Genomic DNA, 25,392 nt, shown 5'->3' with positions numbered 1-25,392 from the left:
TATCAAGTGCCTAGGAGAGGACGGCCACCGGTAGGGAAAAGCGACTTCATCCTGAATCCTATCGGCGGCTGGATCCCAAGAGGATGGATCATGCCAGTCATTACCATTATATTGTTTCCTATTAGATCACTGTTTCGGTCTATGCTCTTGAACTTTGCATTGTGTATGCGTGTTTCTACATCTCAGCCTTGGACTAATCTCCTTCTTTAGTTCAGCATATAAATATACAGGTGGACCCCCGATAGTGAGATGTCAACTGACTATGTGGAACATGGATCAACACAATCACCTAAAGTAAGATGAGAAGAGTTATATGTAGATTGTTTAACCACAGTGCAAGAGAGAATTACATTAAAAAAAAAAAACATAATTTATTCACATAATTATTACAATGGGTTTAGGTATCCCCATGAAAACTCTTAGATATACTGTCCTTTTTGGCTGCTACAGCACTAACACTTCCTGTGTGCAGCTTGTACAATTAATATTGCTTTACCATATAGATCGGGGCAGAACAAACAGAGTCCTTTCATCAGAGAATAGATGTTTTAGAGCGACTTTCAAGGTAAAAGTGTTTGTGGTTTTTACTTAAAGCAGGAAATAATAAAAAAATGTTCAACAGCTCCATGGAGGGAGCCGCCCTGGAGATCTGTGTAATCATATCTCTTGTAAAGTCTCCGAGCAGGTATTTCAGCCTGAAGAGCTTTCTACACTATGCTGCCCCAGAGCCCATCCCCTCTGCTACAAGTAGGAGCTGTATCAGGATTTTGGTTGGATACTTACAGCAGTCACTGGTAGCAGGGGGGGGGGGGGGGAGGCTGTGGAACGGTTCATTGCAAAAAGCTCTTCAGGCAGAAAGACCCATTTAGAGAACTTGCAGGAGATACAAACCTGGAATAACCTGGAATAAAAAAATTCACTTTTCACAGTCCTGCTGTTACTTAATAGACACATAAAGGTATGGCTGCACAGCTTTCCAGAACCTATAACTAGCACTGTCTGCAGTTTATTACGGTCAAAACTGATGACGGATTCCCTTTAAAGAAGTAGTCATGGACTTGGAAAACTGCACTCTGGTTTACTAAAGGGAAGGAATTTTTAAATGATTTCTAAAAATGTCACTTACATTCAGGGGAGTAACTAGGAGAGGCCGAGCCCCATAGCGGATGTCTGCATGGGGGCCCCCATACATATACATGTACAGACACCTTTATAAAATCACACACATTTATGCACTCATATACACACACATTTATTTTACACACACACACACACAGGGGCAGATTTACTTACCCGGTCCGTTCGCGATCCAGCGACGCGTTCTCTGCGGTGGATTCGGGTCCGGCCGGGATTCATCAAGGTAGTTCCTCCGACGACCACCAGGTGGCGCTGCTGCGCTGAAGAGCATCGGAACGCACTCAAATACACCGGCCTATCCTGGATGAAGGTAAGTGCAAGCTCTGGGACACTTCCGTTTTTTAAAATGCGGCGGTTTTTCCGAATCCGTCGGGTTTTCTTTCGGCCACGCCCCCCGATTTCCTTTGCGTGCATGCCAGCGCCGATGCGCCAAAATCCCGGGGCAATTCAGGGAAAATCGGTACAAATCGGAAATATTCAGGTAACACGTCGGGAAAACGCGAATCGGGCCCTTAGTAAATGACCCCCACAAAGTTTTAAACTCATACACTCACTTTTATATACTTGTATACACTTATAGGCACACATTATTGCCCTCATATATACATTTATACACCAATACATACAAAGTTATTAAACACACTGGGGCAAATAGTATACCGGGGCAAATAGTATACCGGGGCAAATAGTATACCGGGGAACTTGACGTTGTGAGTTGCCTTCGCTGGTAATAACAGTATGCCCTCATACTGACACTGTAACCAAAGGTTATATTTCTTAAATGACTTCTATAAATTACCTGCGCTGGCTATTAGTGAAGAGAAAATCACACTGAATACGATGATATTTTGCACTAACCTAGATTGGATGTTATTCAGAAGCTGCTCATTCCTTGTGTTTCAGCGGCGTTATCGTTGTGCTTTGAGGGGATCCTTCCGGTTAGTTTCGGGACATCAATGCTACATCTGATGATGCTCAGAAACTTGGGTAAGTCTAAACCAAGTTGTGATCTTCTTAGATAATCCTCTTAGCTCAATACTTGCTACTGGAACAGTTGCCATGAAGAAGCCCCGGGCGATGGCTCTGTCGGAGGTACCTGTGACATCACTACTTTCGGTACGGAGAGTTGGATGGAGCAAGAATCACTGCCACCTGAGTCTTGCCCCATCCAACTCTCCGTACCAAATGAAACAAATGAAAAGGAGCAGCATCAGTGTGATTTTCTCTTCACTTAGCAGCTCGCTAATAGCCAGTGCAGGTAATTTATATAAGTCACTAATACATACAGTATATACACATCACATTTGCATACACACATTATATACATACATATAAGTATATACACATCATATACTAATACATACAGTATATACACATCACATTTGCATACACACATTATATACATACATATAAGTATATACACATCATATACTAATGTATACAGTATATACTAACTGTATATATTCATACATACAGTGTAAACAGAACATATACACACATACTGCATATACACACAGCATATACTCATACATACAGCAAATACACACCTACATACACACACACCATAAATACTCATACAGCATATACATAAACACACATACAGCATAGGCATATTACATATATATATTATACACATCGCATATACTGTGTATGTATGTATGAATGATGAGTGTATATATATATATATATATATATATATATATATATATATATATATATATATATATATATATATATACACACACACACACACACACACACACACACACACATACATACATAGATACATATGAATACATATAACTTTACCTTCCGTTTTTATTGTCCTTGCGGGTGGTGGTGCGAGGGGCCGGTGCGAGTCTGTGCCAGCGTGAAGGGGGGGATGGGCGAGTGCGGGAAGGAGTTCAGTTGTCTGTGTTCGGGTGGCCTGGTCGGGGGGTTGGATAGATCGTCAGCTTTCAGTTCAGTTTCAGATCGTCAGCTTTCAGTGACTAATTCCCCCACAATGAACCCTTGAGGTCACTCATTGGTTAGGATGACCCGCCATGTTCCTACTCAGACATGAAGATTCAGGTCATATCAGAGACCTATAGACTGTTCCTTTTGTAGTCATTTATAGAACATACGGGACACATCGGCTTTTAATATTTTATTGGTGGAGAAGAAGAATATGAAACCATTTTAAAAAATGCTGCAGCCTGGATACAAACTTCAAAAGCTCATGTAGGAGTATTGTGCGCGGCAGCGAGCGCAGATGAAAGCGGGCGCGGGGACGGCTCATTAGCCGGCAGTGTTTACCCTTATTACAAATAACTTCTTTGTGGTTAGAACAAACAGTCGCTCGTTGGAAGCTTGAAAGCCTAAGATGGGATCGCTGCTCTCCAGGCTCGCTACCTGCTGCTTAGCAACCTGTCCTACGTGTCTGCCCTCCTTCCTGTTGTACAATACTGTAGACACAGGGGTAGGCTGGCGGTAGATGAATATCCGACGGACGCACTCGCACAGGGCTGCGTAGGAGAAGTTTGGTGCGCAGGTGAAAAACTTCTTGTCTTGTTTTGACGCTTGGACGTATCCTGGAAGGAGACACAATTGTTAAGGGTTGAGAAGGAGGTGGACTGTGGCCATTTACACGTGGCCTTATGTGGGATGGTGCTCAGCGGTATGGGGAGGTCTGCCAAAATGTGACTATAATTTGGGCTTAAGTGTTATAGTGGGTGTTTCCACCCTTATCGGCCTAAAGAAGGAGACTCTAAGTTGTCACTCTGCCTGGAAGTGTGAACTACTACATCATTCCTATATTGGTCACTGTAGGGCAACTGTTGCGCCAAGCTTACGGCCTGAGAGGTGGAGAGTGTGGCGGCCAGTGTACATACCGAGAAGGGAGTGTGGCGGCCAGTGTACATACCGAGAAGGGAGTGTGGCGGCCAGTGTACATACCGAGAAGGGAGTGTGGCGGCCAGTGTACATACCGAGAAGGGAGTGTGACGCCAAGTGTACATACCGAGAAGGGAGTGTGACGCCAAGTGTACATACCGAGAAGGGAGTGTGGCGGCCAGTGTACATACCGAGAAGGGAGTGTGGCGGCCAGTGTACATACCGAGAAGGGAGTGTGGCGGCCAGTGTACATATCGAGAAGGGAGTGTGGCAGCCAGTGTACATATCGAGAAGGAAGTGTGGCGCCAGTGTACATACCGAGAAGGGAGTGTGGCAGCCAGTGTACATATCGAGAAGGAAGTGTGGCCGCCAAGTGTACATACCGAGAAGGGAGTGTGGCCGCCAGTGTACATACCGAGAAGAAAGTGTGGCACCAAATGTATATACCGAGAAGGGAGTGTGGCGGCCAGTGTACATACCGAGAAGAAAGTGTGGCACCAAATGTACATACAGAGAACGGGAGAGTGGCGCCAGTGTACATACCGAGAAGAAAGTGTGGCGGCCAAGTGTACATACCGAGAAGGGAGTGTGACGGCCAGTGTACATACCGAGAAGAAAGTGTGGCACCAAATGTACATACAGAGAACGGGAGTGTGGCGCCAGTATACATACCGAGAAGAAAGTGTGGCGGCCAAGTGTACATCCCGAGAAGGGTGTGTGACGGCCAGTGTACATACCGAGAAGGGAGTGTGGCGGCCAGTGTACATACCGAGAAGAAAGTGTGGCGCCAAGTGTACATACTGAGAAGGGATTGTGGCGGCCAGTGTACATACCGAGAAGGGAGTGTGGCAGCCAATGTACATACCGAGAAGAAAGTGTGGCACCAAGTGTACATACCGAGTAGGGAGTGTGGCGGCCAGTGTACATACCGAGAAGAAAGTGTGGCACCAAATGTACATACAGAGAACGGGAGTGTGGCGCCAGTATACATACCGAGAAGAAAGTGTGGCGGCCAAGTGTACATCCCGAGAAGGGAGTGTGACGGCCAGTGTACATACCGAGAAGGGAGTGTGGCGGCCAGTGTACATACCGAGAAGAAAGTGTGGCGCCAAGTGTACATACTGAGAAGGGATTGTGGCGGCCAGTGTACATACCGAGAAGGGAGTGTGGCAGCCAATGTACATACCGAGAAGAAAGTGTGGCACCAAGTGTACATACCGAGAAGGGAGTGTGGCGGCCAGTGTACATAACGAGAAGGGAGTGTGGCGGCCAGTGTACATACCGAGAAGAAAGTGTGGCACCAAATGTACATACAGAGAACAGGAGTGTGGCGCCAGTATACATACCGAGAAGAAAGTGTGGCGGCCAAGTGTACATCCCGAGAAGGGAGTGTGGCGCCAAGTGTACATACCGAGAAGGCAGTGTGGTGGCCAGTGTACATACCGAGAAGGAAGTGTGGCGCCAGTGTACATACCGAGAAGGAAGTGTGGCGCCAGTATACATACCGAGAAGGAAGTGTGGCGCCAAGTGTACATACCGAGAAGGAAGTGTGGCGCCAGTGTACATACCGAGAAGGAAGTGTGGCGCCAATGTACATACCGAGAAGGAAGTGTGGCGGCCAGTGTACATACCGAGAAGAAAGTGTGGCGCCAGTATACATACCGAGAAGGAAGTGTGGCGCCAAGTGTACATACCGAGAAGGAAGTGTGGCGCCAGTGTACATACCGAGAAGGAAGTGTGGCGCCAGTGTACATACCGAGAAGGAAGTGTGGCGCCAAGTGTACATACCGAGAAGGAAGTGTGGCGCCAGTGTACATACCGAGAAGGAAGTGTGGCGCCAGTGTACATACCGAGAAGGAAGTGTGGCGCCAAGTGTACATAACGAGAAGGGAGTGTGGCGCCAAGTGTACATACCGAGAAGAGTGTGGTGCCAAGTGTACATACTGAGAACAGGAGTGTTGCACCGTGTGTATGGCCTGAGAGGGGAGTGTTTGCGCCTAGTGTACGGCCTGTTATGTTAAGCGACCTGTTATTCAGCTTGATCTGTAACCACTTGCCACATGGATCAGTCGTAAAATCCCTGCACAGAGTTATTGATTTTTATAGATGGAGAGCAAAAAACTGAAATGTAAAATTGCATCGGCAGAAAGGGGTTAAAGACTATTCTAGAGATCTAGATACAATAAGCCTGATCTCACATACCATACCATGTTGGCTGAAGAGAATTCCTGAGGGAGGGGTAGAATGAGGAAGTGGAGGGAGACGTTGGAGAAGAGAAAACATGCTCCTTGTGACAGGGTGCCAGCAATTTTCTTAAAAGTAATTTTTCCTGTATCTGAGCTATGGATTTTTATACAAAAAAGCATGTGAACGTGATGACAGGTTCCCTTTAAGATTCCCTGAAAATATAGTAAAGCTTAAAAGTGTCTAGTCAGCGTTTGTGCTCTTTAAATTTACATTACTTTGAGTTTCTACAGGTCACTCATGGTGGTCTTGTTGTACATCACATCTCCTAGGTCTCTCTGGCCATTAGTAGGCTCTTGTATGGGCCTTATTACTTGTGAGACATCCATGTGTTATAATTAATAGCCTGAGTGCAGCAGTCTTCGGATTCTATATAGCTTCACCTCACAACACCAATTTCATTTTCACACCATCTTAAACACTCTCCTCTCATTTGCGGATGGCCAGCTTTTGAGGAGAGGCATCGGATAATGTGTTAGTTTATGGCGAAAGTTGCAGTATCAAAATAACCCACTTAAAGATCTGATGTTCTGGTCAGCAAAACCTTTGAGAATAATATGTAAAAGGCGTAAAAACATAATAAAATAAGCAATAAAGCAAAAAATGAGCCCCTAATGCTACACATCTACAACACTTAGCTTTCTACTGCCTGGAGTGGAGACTTATGACTTGTGGACTGCCCAGGGTGGGGAGTGTTCCACCTCATGGATGGCCCAGGGTGGGAGTGTGCCACCTCGCCGATGGCCCAAGGTGGGAAGCGTTCTGCCTCGTGGACAGCCCGCGTGGGGAGCGTTTTGCTTTGCGGACGTTGTGGGGTGGAGAGCGTTCTGCTTTGCGGACAACGTGGGGTGGGGACCGTTCCGCCTCCTGGACAGCCCAGGGTGGGGAGTGTTCCGCCTCCTGGACGGCCCAGGGTGGGGAGTGTTCCGCCTCCTGGACGGCCCAGGGTGGGGAGTGTTCCGCCTCCTGGACGGCCCAGGGTGGGGAGTGTTCCGCCTCCTGGACGGCCCAGGGTGGGGAGTGTTCCGCCTCCTGGACGGCCCAGGGTGGGGAGTGTTCCGCCTCCTGGACGGCCCAGGGTGGGGAGTGTTCTGCCTCCTGGACGGCCCAGGGTGGGGAGTGTTCTGCCTCCTGGACGGCCCAGGGTGGGGAGTGTTCTGCCTCGGGAACAGCCCAGGGTGGGGAGTGTTCTGCCTAGTGACTAATTCTTGATGTCATTTCAAGAACCACTTCCACATTCATTATATAGACCATAAAAGTTGTCTGACGATAAAAGGACGGAATTCTATTTACAGGGTCAATGTCTTGGCGACACCCAAGTCCATAGCGGTGAGGTCAAGAATGACCATATTTGTTCATTCTGATCTTAAGATGATAACATGATAGATTGTGTACCTGTATACCGGATCCCACCCTTGCCGGCTTACCTAGAGCATTGAACGTTGCTGCATGGTCCCATAAATTGTCCCCTTGGCTGGACACCGGCTGCCACATCAGGGCGTCCACATCATGTCTCAAGGAGAAGCACGGCATCAGTTCTGGTGCGGCTTCAAGGGAAAAAAGGAATTGGTTGCCTCCAAGATTTACCTGTGAAAATAAAAAATACATGAGGATCTTTAGAAAAATATAGGGGGAGGTTTATTATTTATGCACTAAAAACTGTCGGCACCACATTTATAAAGGGTTTTATGCTGTTTTCTAGCAATCCTATGACTAGCTCTACAAAATGGGCGTGATTGTGTGCCAAAAATACTGCTGACCCGACAGAATTTGTCCTAATTTTCTGGTGTAAAGTAAGCCAACTAAGGAGGTGCAGGGTATAACCAGACAGTCTTATACTGCACTAGATTTATCACCCAGCACAAGACATTTTTAGGAATCTGGTGTAGAATAAGACTGTCTAGTCTAACCTTAGGACACTTTTAGAAATCTGCCCCATAGAGTTTATACCTTAATGGTGTCTGTAGTGCCCCGGAGCAGAGGAGCATGAAACTTCAGTCATTTGAATATTTCCCCTACACAATGTCGGCACCTCTTACTTTATTATACATGTAGGATTACACTGCATTAATCTATAGTGTTCTGTTATATACATTCTGTTTATAAGTATTAGTATTTATTAGACTTGTAGGGTTAATGAACACAGAGACATTTCAGACTTTGTATCTCTAGCTAAAGCTATAGAAGAAATTGTTTTGCAGGAGAAAAACACAGGACTTGTTTACTAGAAAAGCAGACAGTCCGACCTGGAAAGTTGTTTACCACTTTCGAAACTTTCTGCCATAGAAAATTATGGGGACTTAATGTAAGTCTATTGGAGAATGTTTTGTCTTTGTTTGTGCTGATATAGAAGGTATATAAAAAGTACAGTCCCAGTCCCTAGGGTCTTTCAGTTAGGAAAGAAAGCTTGGAGGAGAAGACTGCCAGTCTACCTGAGCAACCAGGAGAAGAAGCGGAGATGGGGATATTCTGCCTAGACCATAGGCTCCAGCCTGTGACCACAGTACTAGGTGTCTGAGAAAGAGAGGCACAGCTAGCCCAGACCTCAGCATCGGACCCTTCGTCTGCCAGGGAGGAGATTGATGAAGTCAGGCCTTTGATTTGCTTGTATTGCTTTGTACCTGAATTTCTTCAGTGCTTCTTTGTTCGCTGCAGATCCTGACTCTCTCGGCTTATTTCCCTTTGGGGTGCACTATTCCTTACTATCCCTTCGGGAGAACGGTAACATGTGATGGCACCTCGGTGGAGCCTGAGGAAGCAGTATAGCTCTGGGACCACCCCTAACGCGGGCAGTTCATTTGTGGAATTGGGTTATTCATGAAGTAAAGTCACGGTCCAGCCAGATTTCCTGACATCCAACATATTTATTTGGGTAAAATCACCGATAACAATCCATAGGAGTGTAAAACGTCAACGCGTTTCAAGTGGAACACCCGCCCTTAATCATAAATTGGGTTATTGTCGATTATTATTGACAGCTCACAGATATGAACTATTGAGGTCCATTGTACTTTCCAGATTAAAGGTTTTTTTTCTTAAATTGTCCCATACAATTACAGACAAGAGCGTCAGCCTCCAGACAGGCTCCTTATCCTCCTCCACATTGCGCTCAGCATCTGCCGCACCGCATTGTCTCATAACAGAGGTGATATCCCCATGACTGATCTTGGCATCTAGCAGAAGGACTGTCTTTAAGATGCGCCGCATTCTACATTTTGAAGCTTTTCAAATCTCTGAAAAGTCCACTTGAGAATTACTGAATAAATTACATGGCCCGTGTTCCTTTTAAGTGTCATTCTATATGGCATTTCTCAAATTAAATATTAATTGTCAAAGACAGTGGTGATGAAAAGAGGAGAGCGGGAGCGCAGTGTTCAGGGTGATGCGTCTGACAGCCAGGCTTCTCCTCCGGCACGATACACGCTCAGCTCATACTAATGGTAACAGAAGGTTAGATATAAGATGTAGAGGTGGAGACTGTAACAGAAAATGGGACTCAAAGGAAAAATAAAGAGCATAGAAATTATGTGATTAAGTACAGCGGGTACGGGAAATATTCAGACCCCTTTAAATCTTTCCCTCTGTTTCATTGCAGCCAATTGGTAAGGTAAAAAAAAAGTCCTTTTTATTTGTTCATTAATGCACAGTCTGCACCCCATCTTGATAGAAATGTTTAAATTAGCAAAAATGTCTACAAGAAAAACTGAAATATCACATGGTTATTAGTTTGCAGACCCTTTGCTGTGACACTCATATGTAACTCACATGCTGTCCATTTCCTTCTGATTCTCCCAGAGATGGTTCTACCCCTTCATTGGAGTCCAGTCACAGTGCATGAGAATCATGAGGTCTAAGGAACTGCCCAAGGAGCTCCGAGACAGAATTGTGGCAAGGCACAGATCTGGCCAAGGTTACAAAAGAATTTCTGGAGTACTCAAGGTTTATAAGAGTACAGAGGCCTCCATAATCCTTACATCGAAGAAGTTTAGGATGACCACGACTCTTCCTCACCCTGGCCCTCCAGCCACTAAGCACTTGTGGGAGTAGAGCCTTGGTGAGAAAGGTAAAGAAGAACCCCAACATCACTGTGGCTGAGCTCCAGAGATGTAGTAGGGAGATAGGCGACTTTGTGGAACTTTCTCCCATCACTGCAGCCTCTACCAGTCACCAAGCCCACATACCGTTTGCAAAAAACACATGAAAAACTCCCAGGCTATAAGAAATAAGATGTGGCCAAGTACAGAGATATCCTGGATGAAAACCTCTTCCAGAGTGCTCTGGACCTCAGACTGGGCCCAACATTCCAACAAGACAAAGGGGAGATTTATCATTGGTTTTGCTGGGCTTTTTGGCGTATAAAAGTCACATTGAGGGTTTTTGCAACTTTTAATTGCTCAAAAGTCACACAGGACTATTCCCGCCACTTCACTATTCTGGCGTAAACATAGAACTACTGCTGGTGCAACGCCAGATTCATGAATTGCGCTTTTTGTAAAAAGTCACTCCACTTTTTTTGTATGTGGCCACGTAGAGGGCGATTTAGGAGACTAAACCATTGGATGTAAGAACCTGTGAGTGGTTTCCTTTAAAGGATGACACATGGATAGGGAATCTGCCCCTGGATCTACTCTGGTAAGTAGATTCCATTGTGTAGTCGTGGTCAAATGTTGTAGTCCATGGTCAAAATCGCACATAATAAACCAGGGACACTAATCATAGATCCAGGCATTGTGACTGTGGTAATCTTCTTATATTTGTCATCCATGGCCTGACGAACTGATATTAGATTCTTTGTGGTTTTCCTGAATTCTACAGGAATCTAAGTGATGCAGTCTAGATTTCCCGTAGAGAAGCCATTGTCTTATGAGATGCACAAGGGAACATCAAAGAGACACGTTCTTACCGATTCGCTTACAGATGACGAGCCCATAAATATTCTAATACCAGAACGGCACAAACAAAAGAGAGAAATAGAGCGAGGAGGAAGACAATGCCGAGCACAATGCCAGCTCAGGCTGGGACACGTTGTAGGGAGTAGGTATTAACCCTTACACGACTCAGCCCTTTTTCATTTTTGTGTTTCTGTTTTTCACTCCCCTCATTCCAGAAGAGCTAACTTTTTTTATTTTTACATTGACAGAGATGTGGTGCGGTGTGTCCTTGTGGGCTCCGGTTTTTTACGGCTTTCATTCTGCGCTCTAAATGACGCCTCCTCTTTATTCTTTGGGTCGATACGATCACAGGAATACCAAATTTATATTAGGTTTTAATAGATTTAAAAAAAAAAAATTGGAAATCTTTTGTACAAAAAAAAAAATGATTTGCCAATTTGCCAAATTCTGAGGCCAATAACTTTTTCACTCTTCGGTGCGTGGATCCACGTATGGTGTCAATTTTTGTGGTACGTACTGGCGTTTTAATTTGTATCAATTTGGGATCTGACTGTTTGATCCTTTTTCTTCTAATATTCATGGATGGAAAAATGGTGAAAAGTGGCATTTTGGGAGGCGATGATACTGAATATGTGTATGATTTTTACTGTTTATTTTGTGATATAGGGAAAAGGGGGCGATTTTAACTTTTACATTTAATTTTTTTTTTTTTTATATATATATATTTTTTTACTATTATTTCAGATCCTCTAGAGTACTTTAACCCTACAGGGTCTGATTGCTCATACATAATACTGCAATACTACTGTATTACAGTATATAGAAATTTTGATATAATAGCCTGCATTACACATGGTAAGCTTACGAGTCTCTATGATGACGTCACGAGGGGGTGGCGATAGGCCTTCCAAGAAGGCGGTGCCCATTGGAAGGTAATTTAGGTGCCGAGCCTGTTACTGCCAGCACTGACCGTGGCAGTAACAGGCGGGTGTCAGCTGTATTATACAGCTGACACCCGCTGTGTATGGAGAGAGCTCAGCCTGTGAGCTCTCTGCATACACCCCCTGCAACACCAGGATGTAATAGTACATCCTGGTGCACGTAGTGGTTGAAGGAAAGCTACCATCAGAAATTATCATGATAAACACTTACTCATAGATTCAGGCAACACGACTGTGGTCATCTTCTTACATTTGTTATCCATGGCCTCCTTCCTTCTAAAATCATCATTTATAATTATGCTAATGATATTAAAGGGCACAGGGGGGGGGGGGCATACCAGAGCTCCTGAGTGCTATAGCTTCACAGGCAGTTACCATAAGCTGAGCAGGTCTCCCTTCCCCCTGCCATTAAAATCCATCATGATAAACCAGGGACACTTACTCATAGATCCAGGCTCCGAGACTGTGATAATATTCTTATATATTATATATGTTATCTACAGGCTTCTTCCGTCCAAAATCAATGCTCCGGTGATGTAAGTGACACTGGGCTCTAGGTGCGTTTCCAGAGCTCCTCTGTGCTGTAGCTTCACAAGCTGCTACATTGAGCAGAGCAGGTATCCCTTCACCCTGCTACCAGATAACAGGTAGAAAAGGGAGGAGTGAGAGAGAGCAGGGGGATGGTGAGACAAGTTCTGCTCATTGTAACGGCCTGCGAGCATTCGCGATGGAGGAGGGCTCCCTGCATACGCGATGGAGGAGGGCTCCCTGCATACGCGATGGAGGAGGGCTCCCTGCATTCGCGATGGAGGAGGGTTCCCTGCATTCGCGATGGAGGAGGGTTCCCTGCATACGCGATGGAGGAGGGCTCCCTGCATACGCGATGGAGGAGGGCTCCCTGCATACGCGATGGAGGAGGGTTCCCTGCATACGCGATGGAGGAGGGTTCCCTGCATACGCGATGGAGGAGGGTTCCCTGCATTCGTGATGGAGGAGGGTTCCCTGCATACACGATGGAGGAGGGTTCCCTGCATTCACGATGGAGGAGGGTTCCCTGCATTCGCGATGGAGGAGGGTTCCCTGCATACGCGATGGAGGAGGGTTCCCTGCATACGCGATGGAGGAGGGTTCCCTGCATTCACGATGGAGGAGGGTTCCTTACACTCAATAGGAGGTCTGTTATTCAGTATTTTCTACTTGGTGACAGGTGCCCTTTTATGTGACCATTTTTCTTTTTTTATATATCTAATCAGAGTCGCTGCCTTTGGTAAAATTTGGCTACATGCCAAAATACTTCCGAGCATCTAAGTAGGCTTAATTCTAATTCTAGACGAGGTCCACAGAGATCATAGTAAAATGACTTCCTACTGGGAATGAACACCGTAATTATCACACATTTCTGAGGTCCTATCTTGTGCATCCGCAGGTGGTGAAAGTGCACCAGGAGCTCTACCAGCGTGCCCCATAGTTACTGCCCATGTTTGTGCCCATGTACAACCCCGAAGAGTAAACTGTATTTTCAGCAATATCATCCGGTTTCAAGTAGATTGTTTAACCTGTAGATTGAGTAAAAATGGAGCATCGAAAAGTGCGTTGGGGTGGACTCCAGGCAGTGCTTGCCCTCCAGTACACCGTGTGAGCAGCTGTGGGTTCATACATTAGCTTTCTGTGCCTACCTGTGCTTTCAGGGACAATTGTTCTGGGTGTGAAGGATACTTTCTTCCACGCTCTGCTTTACATATCCGGGTACAATTGTAATTATCTTAATTCTCCCCACAGATTCCTGTATTTCCATTATACTAACGTGGATTGGGCCTGTCTGTCCTTTCTCAGCTGTGGACCCCACTTTTGGTTTTTAACAATTATGCATTTGATTTTCAAATAGTATTTTCCTCTCTTTCTGTCTATAGGTTAAACAGCTTCATGTAGGAGACCAAAATTGGATGGATATTGGGTCAAATAACGGCATTATTACCAGATACGTGGCTGTTCTTTATTGCTACAAATTGTAGATTTCCCCGTTTTTGAGTCGAGTTACGGCACGATTCGGTTTCGTTAAGGGTTAAATGACTCCTGTGACTACTGTGTAAAGCTCCTGTCGGGTGGCATTGAAGGGTACTGTGAATATCACAACAATTAAATACAGAAATCAATCCCAGGAGCCTTCAGAACAGACAAAAATACACCTGATTGCACTTTGTACAGCAACAACGAGGACCTTTGTGTGTGATATTTGGGATTATTCTGCCTTCACCTACAGGAGCCATCGCCTCATTGAAACATGTTTCACTGCTACATTTGTCTTCGCAGGCCTCTTCATAAAAGGAAAGTGCATTATAGTTGGAGGATGCAGGAGCCGTCTGGAGAGCCGAAAAGTGGGAATGTAAAAGCAATACTCAGGTTTTTCGCAAATTGTTTTTTTGTGTGTGTAAAAAGGGGATACAAAAGACTTTTGTCTACATGGCCAGAAGATAGACGAAGCAAATTGCTAGCACGGGCACGGGGCCGGAATACACCATGCTGGTCCCCCCCCGCCACCAGAAGCGCTCGTGCACAGTCTAACACTTTCTTATGCTACACACGGAGGGGCTCTGGTAAAACCCAGAGCCTTCTGGCTCATAAGCATATTATTTTTTTTTTTGGGGGGGGGGGGGGTTGCTGAGCAGTGTGTGGACTCATTAGCATATTTTAAGTTGATTTTAGAAGGAAGGAGGCCATGGATAAGAAATATAAGAAGATTACCCCAGTCCCGGTGCCTGGATCTATGAGTAATGTCCCTGGTTTATCAGGATGGATTTTCATGGTAGTTTCCTTTAAAAGAAAACTACCACCTTGAATCAACTTAGAAGAGTAGATCCAGGAGCAAATCTGTCATCCAGATGCTGATAAGCCTGGAAAGGCTACTGGGGCGTCTCCCTAGCCTCTGTAGTTTCCGGGGGCTCAGGCCATTACACATCGCTAGGCTCTGCAGAGATGCCCCTTTACACGTACACAACATAAGAGCACAAAGTTACCAGGTGACGAAAAGCTACTGCACAGGCACAAAGCCTGGCTTCCTCCTACATCACAGGTGCACAAAGGGTGTCTAGCCTTAGCCCCCAAAGACGCCCCAGAAGCCTTTCCTGATTTAATAAGAGTTTATAAATGACTTAGGGATAAAAGGAGAGCAAACCTTCCTTCTCCATAGACAACCTCTGGATGACATAGGGAACATGCCCCTGGATCTACTTAATAATTCCTTTATTTATATAGCGCTCACAGATTGCCAAATTATTATAATAAGTAGATTCCAAGTGGTAGTTTTCCTTTAAGTAATTTAGTAGTAAATCCAGTGAGATCCCCACAAGTAAATCCACTGTTCAATAAATATTGAAGATAAAGGACTATATAATGAATAGCCCGGTAGCTTTCATGACATCAAGAAACGTGGAATAAGTGGTAGAAACCAGCAGTGAAATAGCAATATAGCAATAGTAATATATAGTCTGTGTTGGGTGAGCACTGAGAGTTAACAGCTTCCCTGCTGTGCAGAAAGTGTCTGGAGAGCAGAATGTGGGGGAGGGGGCTGCAGAGAAGTGCATGACACAGTTTGATGTGCAGAGAGAGACAGAGAAAGTTCTGTAGATTCACAGACTGGGATGGAGGGACTGATGGGGAAGAGGTCAATCTATTCTGTGTAGGGGACTTCTAAATTCACCGATTTGCGCACACTCAGCTCTCAGCTACACACAGATGACGGTCTCACAGGGAATATCAGCACCGGCAGGGGCGACAGCAGGATTAGGCTGAACTCAAGAGGGTAACAAAGAAACTTATGGACATAGGTAATCAAGATAATAGGCAGAGTTGTTCTACATGAGAAGAGCTATTGATTCATAAATAAAAAATATATGTAGCAAGAATTTTGCCAACAGTTGAAGCCCCGGAAGCGGGTAAAAACCTTCACAAGGGCCAAACTGATGGCTACATGATCACTTACAAAATGATTTTCATGTGCAAATGATCCATGGTGTCCCCCTTTCCCTGTTGTTTGGGGCTGCTTTCTTCCCAAAACATCTCCCCATGGGTTGCGTTGTTGCACTTTAGTTGAAATATTACACACTCTACCCAAGGCCCTCTGTTTAGAAGAAAGAAGGCCCGTTTCTCAACCCCTGGAAAACAGCAGGGAACACCTTCAGATCCATCGCAGGATTTGCCTCCATAACGATGGCACGACGGAGCAGGAAAACATTCACGTGATACGGCTGCACGACTTTTTGCAACTTTTTCCTTTGGCTGGAGCCTGTATCATCTTCGCTTCGTAATATAATTGTGATCTGCCGACATCATTATGGAATAAACTTTTGCTAATTACACAATTTTCACGTTCTGCAGAGAATGTGCCAAATAAAATGCTTAAAAACCAGGCAGAAAATGACTTCGCCCGCTGTAGATTATTTTTTTTTTTTGCATTGCGGGGACTTAAATAATTGCCAAATGTGTGCGGAAAAAAATTATCATAATTGCCTGAAAACGTCTGGCTCTGTAGCTGTAAAGCACGCACAGGGCGACATATTCCTCATTAATATTGCGCTGCGCTCCGGTGGCCGTCTTTCTGTGCCGGATTTGGAGACGGCCCGTGTTTTTCTTTAGTCGTGACACTGTAGCAGCGAGGTGTGAAGACTGACCGGCTTTCCTTACATCCAGGCAATAAGGAATACAAAATAACTCGTAGCGTAGAGTGAGAGCCGGAACGGGGGATGGGAGCGATACGATAAAACACAAGCCTTGTGCTGTACTTAGATTGCACCCGTAGTAATAAATATATAAAGACAAGTGAACCCCCATATTCTGGATTATTACATATAGATTACCCCTAAACTGTGATCTGACACAAACGTAAACATTAGTTACATAACAGCCGATCCTGACCCTTCAGATGATGTGTGTGTATGGAGACCTCCTGACTACCCCCAGACCATGAATGTTGGGGTTAATCCCTGATTCCTGACTAGGATAAATGGGCCCTTAGCTGAGCAGAGCGTGTATATGGAGGAATCCGGCAGGATAATGATCTGACAAGCCTATCGCCAGCTAAACTCAACTAAAACACAAATTGTACACTTCTAGTATTAAAGGGGTTGACCATTTTACCTAATGAGTGTAAGTGTAAAGGTGAGGTTATTAGGTAATTTACCAATATACATCTAGTAAGAGTTCTGCTCCGCTTTCTTGATATGTAAAGTGAAGCCTTCTGTCTGTTACCTCATCAGCCAGAGATTCCTGACCATAAAATGGCCGCAGATGGAGGGTCATGTGATCTCTAACTGTCCGTGAACAATTTTCGGTTAGAGGTCCGAGAGAGGGACTTTCCTCTGATCAGGTCTCACTTTCTTATATTTACTCGTATCATTGATTTATGCAAAGTCTCAGTAGCGGCTGATGTATATTAAACACGTGCCAAACATCGGGAAGGTCTTCGTTTATATGCGGGTGTTATGGCGTTTGGGAAGTGTTCAATGTATTGACCGGCTTAAATTGCTATAATTGCCTATTCTGTCGGCACGGATTGATTTCGGGGTCTATTATATTGTCTTGGCTGCCCTGACGGATTGTTGTACACCTGGAGTGTGGGAGCGGGGAACCATTAATCAGCCGCATCAACGTTATCGGCATAGACCGTCCGTTCATCCTGGTGGTGTATTTAATAACACACTCCTCTCGGGGGTCCTGCAGCAGACATTTATCTCTTATCATATGAAGTCATATTATAAGGTGACAGTATCTTACCACATGAGTAGCCTTCGTGGTGTTACCATCAAATCTACACAGGGTCGTACTGTCCTCGAGAGACATGTCACACTCTTCCAGTTCCTGGGCATTGCACGGCGGCTTCTCACAGTCTGGATTTGGGTTCTGATGATTAAAAGAAGCACATAAAGTAACACTACAGGCGGTCCCCTACTTAAGAACACTCGTCTTACATACGACCCCTAGTTACAAACGGACCTCTGGATATTGGTAATTACTGTACTTTAGCCCTAGGCTACAATAATCAGCTATAACAGTTATCACAGGTGTCTGTAATGAAGATTTATTGTTAATCCTGGTTCTTATGACAATCCAACATTTTTAAAATCCAATTGTCACAGAGACCAAAAAAAATTTGGCTGGGGTTACAATGATAAAATATACAGTTCCGACTTACATACAAATTCAACTTAAGAACAAACCTACAGAACCCATCTTGTATGTAACCCGGGGACTGCCTGTACACAAGATGTCCATGTAACGCCAAGCATTTACCACTAGGCAGCTCTATCTAGGGGAACCATATCTATGGAGAACAATATATGTAAATGTGACAATATAAAGTAACTGGACAAATAGTTACAAAGTTTAATGGAAATAATCCCTGGTGGTCTAGTGCTATGAAGCAGATAATGGTCTAACATAGTGAAAGAGTACCACTAGAAAGTACAATCTGTCCCACAAAAAACAAGCCCCCGTACATCCCCGTAAAATCATGGCAGGACTAGGAGCAGGAAAGGTCATCAGGTCGTCTAGAAAATAGTCTCCATTTTGTTGGTGGTGTGAGACAAGAATGGGGGTCAATGTCTATGATCTACATTATAGAAACAGGAAAATATTGTGACCCGAGCTCCAGGGGACTTCATTATGAGGGAAGACACGGCCGGGGTCCATCCATCACAGCTTCTCTTACAATTACACCTTATTACAGTAATGTGTGGAGCGCTCAGTGACAGTCTTAGAGCTGCGCTTACCAAGTCCTCGGATGTGAGATGCATTAGCCGTTCGGCTATGGCGGCGGATTGTGCTGGATCGGCAACAAATTCACCCTGTGTGTCGCCAGCAATGGCCTCTGCCCACATATTGCCCACTTCTCTCTTTGCCAACGTGACCTCCACACTGCCAGAAGACAAAACTGCTTAGAGAACAAGAAATAACTGAAATAACACAGTAAAAATCCTGTATAGGTTGCAAAGTGCAATTTAAAGGGGAAGTGCATCTTAAAGGAAATCTACCATGAAAATCCATCATGATAAACCAGGGACATTACTCATAGATCCAGGCACCGGGACTGTGATAATCTTCTTATATTTGTTATCCATGGTCTCCTTCCTTCTAAAAATGTGATAATAAGCCAGAAGGGCTCTGGGAGGAGTCACCCGAGCTTCTCCGTGCTGTAACTGCACAGGAGCACTTACCACTCCCATTGTGCTGCCGTGAGATTAGAAAAGGCGGGTGAGGGTGGGGCGGGCAGCACAGAGGAAGGATGATTCTGAACAGTGTAACAGCCTGTATAGCCACATCATGGAAGGACTCTGGTAATGCCCTCCAGAGCACTTATGGCATAATTACAAAAGTTGATTTTAGAAGGAAGGAGGCCATGGATAACATATATAAAGAAGATACCACAGTCACGGTGCCTGGATCTATGAGTAAGTGCCCATGGAGTATTATGATGGATATTGAGTGTAGATTTAATATTTAAAATAATAATTCCGTTATGTATATAGCACACACAGATAACGCAGCGCTGCACAGAGTTTACCAAATCAGTCCCTGTCCCCAATGGGGCTCACAATTTAATCAACCTACCAGTATGTTTTGGAGTGTGGGAGGAAACCAGAGGACCCGGAGGAATCCCACGCAAACAAGGAGAGAATATACAAGCTCTTTGCCGATGTTGACCTGGATGGAACTTGAACTCAGGCGCTGCACTGTAAAAATACTGTAAAATAGTGCAGACACATTCTGCAGAGTTTCTGTCCAGTGTGAATGCGACCCCCTTCCACCAACAAATCCTGATGACCGAAAGCACATCTCCTTTTTCATTATTGGTTTACGCTTTTACGATTATGCTAATGAGCATATGCTAATGGGGGGGGTCACAGGCCGTTACAATGAGCAAAAGATCTCACCCAACCCCCTGCTCTCTCCCTCCTACCTCTACCTGTGTAATTTAGAAGCAACACAAAGTGCAGCTGGAGGGAGAGACCTGTTCTGCTCATTGTAACAGCCTGTGAAGCTACAGCACAGAGGGACTTTTCCCTAAGAACCCTTTAGAGTCATTAGCATAATTAGAAAAGTTGATTTTAGAAGGAAGGAGGCCATAGATAACAAATAAAAGAAGATTCCCACAGTCCCGGTGCCTGGATCTATGAGTAATGTCCCTGGTTTATCAGGATGGATTCTGATGGGAGGGGGAATGGGACTCCTCCTCTTCTCATAATGAGAAACCCAAGCGATCAAACATCATGTCATATATAGAGGTAGAGGGGGGGGGGGCCTTGTTGTAGATAGAGAACATATTATTTGCTTTGTATACTCTACGCTATACGATTTTTAATTGAAAGGGATGTTGTATAGATTATGGTAACGCAATACACACCCACAAAACCACAATAAGAGGAGATTTATGGAAAAAGCAAAAGCATCAATACCTCTATGGGGCACCTGGGAACGTCTCCACGGGACAATATGGATCCGCAGTGCATTCAAGAGAGCTCCTCTATTGTGCAGCGACTCATTGGGGGATGTCGGCATGAAACAAAAAAAGCCGGAGACGGACGACATGAATCTTAGGATCAATAGATGAAACTTTCCATGTTAATAGGGGGAAATGGGATTTCATCAAAGAAAACGAAAAATGACAGGCTCTCAGATGCCATTACAGCGCAGAGGAAGGGGGCGAGCGCTGCCGTATATATAGATCCCAAAGTGGCCGCGATAAACAAAAAGATGCGTAATGACAGAAAATGAAGGCGCTGCCGGAGACCTTGATGATCCTTAAAGGACGGAGACCCTCGACTTTGATCGCACCTAATAAATAGAGTGGGGAGATCTAAGGCCCCTGGAAATTACGGGATAAAAAAATAAAAAGTAAGTGCAGTCATAGCGGGGCACATTAGACTAATGCCTGTTCCAGGGGAAGGTGAAGCCTATGATCCGTATGGAGCGATGTGAAGGTGTCGGATCAAACGGCAGTCAGGATGAAGAGGGGGGTTTATCCTAACGCAAAAGGTCAGCAACCAAATTCCCAATTAAAGTACAATCTGTCTGTCCTGTAAGCCGATCAGAAGCCGGGAAGGAGGGGGCCCCATTTGCAGGATGGAACAAACGTTTCATCTCAGGAAGCGGCGGAGTGTTCCGCGCTGGAAGGGAATCATTAAGCGCTTCCATCGCTGTCATTTTGGATGCGTTCCCCTTCATGCTGCATTAAACATGCAAACGCCGAAGAGGTCGAGACGGAGAAACACTTTCTCGGAACGATTTCACAGTTTCGGAGGCTGCGCCGAGCGCTCTGTGCCCCTGGCAAGGAGTTCTGGCTTTCATCTATCCATACAGGGGGACGTTCCGTTCCAAGGCAAATAATGGCTCATTTACCAATTTATTTTGGTACTAACTATATAACCAAGGTCAGGCCAAGGATGGATGAATCCCCTTTTTGATGTCCCATCATAAGGAAAATACAGGGGCTGCTATACGTTCTGAAAGGGAGTGTTCGGTATTGGCCCTGGGAATCCGTGTAATCATCAAATTGTAAAATAGGACCTAAAACGTACATTTGTAACTTGGGTGGTGTCCGCACACGGCTGTGCGCTCAGATCTCCCCTTTGTCAAGAGTAATTGATCTACTATTCAGCTAAAATTATGATACAGCTTTTACTCAGAGTAGAGAGGAGGAGCTGTGGAGTGGTTTAAAGGGAACCCGTCATCAGCAGTTGGCCTAATAAACCACAACCAGTATATTGTCAATCAGCATCACACCTTCTAATTTTTGTTTCTTTCATAGTTATATGTGTGTGATGGCATGATCCAGAAAATCAACTTGGAAGCTATAGGTAAATTTGGTTGTATAAAGTCAAGGAGGCGGAGAGTTTAACAGGGAAGTCAAGCTCTCTCTTCCTGAAGTCAAGGTGGGGAGCTCTGAATGTCTCCTCCTCTATGATTGACATCATGCATCAAACCAGGAGATCTGGTTAGTGATGTCTGGCTGTAGGATCATCAATAAAAGCGAAGGGGGCTTTATGAGTTAGAGAGAGCTTGACTTCAGTGTGAAAATCTCCACCTCCTTGACTTTATACAACCAGTTTAAGTCTCACTTAAAAGTAGATTTTCTGGATGATGCCACCACACTGGGTCATGAAAGTAACATGATCTGGAAGGTGCTCAGCTACCTGGCAACATATTCATGGCGGCTTATTAGGTCAATTTCTGCTGACAGGTTGCCTTTTAGGAAAAGGACACGCCCACAGGGCATTTGGAAAAAACGACAATCCTGGAATATTAATGTACCTTTCCCATCCCTGTAATGCCGCTCTCCTTGTTTACGGAGCTCTTCAAGGTCCATATGGCAGCAGGTACAAGGAGACTGGTAACATCAAGCCACACTTACATTTAAAGGTAACATGTCATCAGATTTTATACCATTGAACTAGTAGTCCCCCTCAGGGAGGGGATCAAATTTTACTTTTTTATGCGTAATCTCCCCTGTTTATCCAGGAAAAAAAATCTCCTTCAAAGCCATGTAGAAATGAGCAGAGAAGAGTTACTTTTTGCCTAAGATGAGTTACTTTAAGAGGCTAGAGGAGGAGCATGTCTTAAAGCATCAACTATGAGGTTGAGTATTGACCTGCGATCCTTCTCCGTCCGTCTTAATGCCTGAGTGAAGTTTGGGACACCCCAACACACATTAGATATTGGTCTGATCCCACCAGAATCGGAGGCTTTGTGGTTACATTATTGCTGCCTTCCTGTCAGGATTAATCAGACTCGTCACTGAATGTAATGAGCCCCTGAAATACAAAGTGTATGAAGTTATTTTTGCTCCGCTATAATAAGAATTTCCCAGGTTTCATAAACTGCGATTAATTTCTACCTGAACAAAGTTAATGACAAGACCTCCCAGGCGTCCAATCACAGCCGAGCGATGGAGAGCGCTGTACTAATTAGCCGCAGGATTTATATTTTCAGAGCTTAATGGTTCCCCGGGGAGAAGACGATAAGTGCAGATGGCGAGCGGCTGTATACAACTTGTGTATCCAACCACCTGGCGCTGCTGTGTGCTGCCCCCTGCTGGCGTGGTCCGCTAATGCACAACCTGCTGGAATAACAACGAAACCTCTGCCCTGACTAACAGTTTGGCAAGAGAGGGTGCACCCGTCCTTGTGGCCACACCCATAATGCACCGATATGCTAATTTGCATATAAATTAGAATTTCTCTGCATGAATTTTCTGAAGATGCTTATGATGCAGACACACACAAGCCCCCCCCCCCCATGCCCCCCATCCATGTTAAATGGGTTTTCTCGCAATTCTGGAAAGTCAGAATTCATGGAAAGCTCATTTAAGGGACTTTGTCACCAGGTTTTACCTCACCATCCCCCCAAATACAGTATGAAATGTCATTTTAAAGAATTCCACCTGTGAAATCTCACCTGTTTCCCCATAAAAAGGCAAATATGACTCTTCTCATCCTATTTTCACATGAGCCGAGTCAAGTTTAGTAGTTGCTGGGAGAGAGTCACTTCAGAAGCCCCTACTTTCTGTTCTCTAGCACCTAGAAACAAGTTTTTGTGTCATATTAAAAGATAAGAAACTCCTCTTTTAGATCACATCAGGCTAGAGATACCGGCAGCTAAAGATAAAATTAAAAATGTGAGCTGCAGATAAAAAAAAAGTTAGGCAGGAACTGGATCTTTAACTGCCTGTAGCTCACAGAACCATAAGCCTGGTGTCATCTGAAAGATGAGATTCTTATCTTTAATATGACACATAGAAGCAATGAAACAAGCGTCTGCTGTGATACTCCCCCTGCAACCACTAAACTTTACCCATCTCATGTGAATATGGGATGAGACGAGTCATATTTGCCAACTTTGTTGGGATATATATTTTTTTTTTTTTGGTAAAGGGTTGAGATTTCACATTACAGAGGGTATTCTAGAAAGGACATGTCATACCCTACCCGAGAAGCTAGTAGTTTAGTGGGGTAAAACCTAGTGACACTAACATGGTGTCTTACAATGCACCAGAACTTCCAGTCTTCAGCACATCCATTGGTCCGAAAAAAGCTGGTGGGTCGATATGGAAGACTGGGTCGGTACGGAAGACTGAAAGTAACAACGCAACACAGAAACCGGGAGCCAGAACAGGTAGGTACACTTAGTTTTGTTTTTGCCTTTGCCGAGGCTTCCAAGAAGATTTTTAGGTTTCATTGGAGAACCCCTTTAAGTCAGTATGTACCCCGAGTGTTGAAAGATGTCTTTACTACTTCACTTTGAATGTGCCTGAGCAACCAGTAGAACGTCTGACCAATGGATGCGATGTCAGTAGCAGCGGATCGGCAGGGGTGCGGGGTGTCGGACCCCCAATAACATCCTGGAATTCCCCTCTTTAAGGATAAAGCTCAACTGCAATACCAGACACAACCTGCAGACAGCTGTGGCGCTGTTTTGGACCACATCATCTCTTCTATACAAAAGTTTTCACTGAAAACGATTTCATAAATTGGGCCACGTTTTTTTCTCCTTTACCTTTAAGGGTTTGGAGTAGATTTATTTTTGATGTGTGGAATGACTGCAGCGGCCCCCGCTGTGATAATGGCTGCCTCCTGCAGGTTTTGTTGTACCCGCGGCCGCCCCTTCCCCGTACCGTACAAGTCATATGAGGACGCTTTGCAGGAAGCAGCGGCTTGGAGAAGCTTCCTGTGAGTGACGGCTACATCTGGCGGCAGAGGTGTGCGTCTCCCACATTCTCATACAACTTTCTACAAGTTGAAGACTTCAGATTTTGACAGTGTGAACTTTCTTGGCAGAGATGTTACCAGACATCACCGCCAGCGACTTGCTGTAGAAGTGTAAAGTCTCTGACAGCTGCTTAAAGGGGTATTTCACTTTGGCATGCCACTCACTGATGCCCTCTGACCACTTAGCGTAATGCTACATCCCCATCATCATTTTATCTTCTATTGGGGCCTCTGCTTCATAGCCTCACACTGCTGTGCTCTGAGCAGTGAACTGTTCCATAACCTCTGTTATATCCTCACACTGCTGTACTCATAGCTCTGAGCAACAAACTGTTTTATAGCCTCCCTATTATGTCCTCACACTGCTGTACTCATAGCTCTGAGCAACAAACTGTTTTATAGCCTCCCTATTATGTCCTCACACTGCTGTACTCATAGCTCTGAGCAACAAACTGTTTTATAGCCTCCCTATTATGTCCTCACACTGCTGTACTCATAGCTCTGAGCAATGAACCGTTTCATAGCCTCCTTGTTATGTCCTCACACTGC

The 25,392-nt window shown here is 44.9% G+C and overlaps 1 protein-coding gene across 1 annotated transcript in view; it reads right to left on the bottom strand.

Moving 5' to 3' along the window:
- Positions 1-3,273: 3,273 nt before the first annotated feature.
- The window catches only part of NUDCD1 (NudC domain containing 1), a 67,148-nt gene continuing 45,029 nt past the window's right edge, over positions 3,274-25,392 (bottom strand). The window contains exons 7-10 of the mRNA XM_072151319.1: positions 18,853-18,997; positions 17,858-17,983; positions 7,683-7,842; positions 3,274-3,710 (exon numbers count right to left, since the gene is read on the bottom strand). Coding sequence (XP_072007420.1) covers positions 3,418-3,710; positions 7,683-7,842; positions 17,858-17,983; positions 18,853-18,997 — 724 coding nt within the window. The 3' untranslated portion in view covers positions 3,274-3,417. The remainder of the gene's footprint in view (positions 3,711-7,682; positions 7,843-17,857; positions 17,984-18,852; positions 18,998-25,392) is intronic.

The sequence above is a fragment of the Engystomops pustulosus genome, chromosome 5, assembly GCF_040894005.1.
Source record: "Engystomops pustulosus chromosome 5, aEngPut4.maternal, whole genome shotgun sequence".
Taxonomy (NCBI): domain Eukaryota; kingdom Metazoa; phylum Chordata; class Amphibia; order Anura; family Leptodactylidae; genus Engystomops; species Engystomops pustulosus.
The sequence above is the reverse complement of the archived record's forward strand: the minus strand, read 5'-3'. Positions and strand labels throughout refer to the sequence as shown.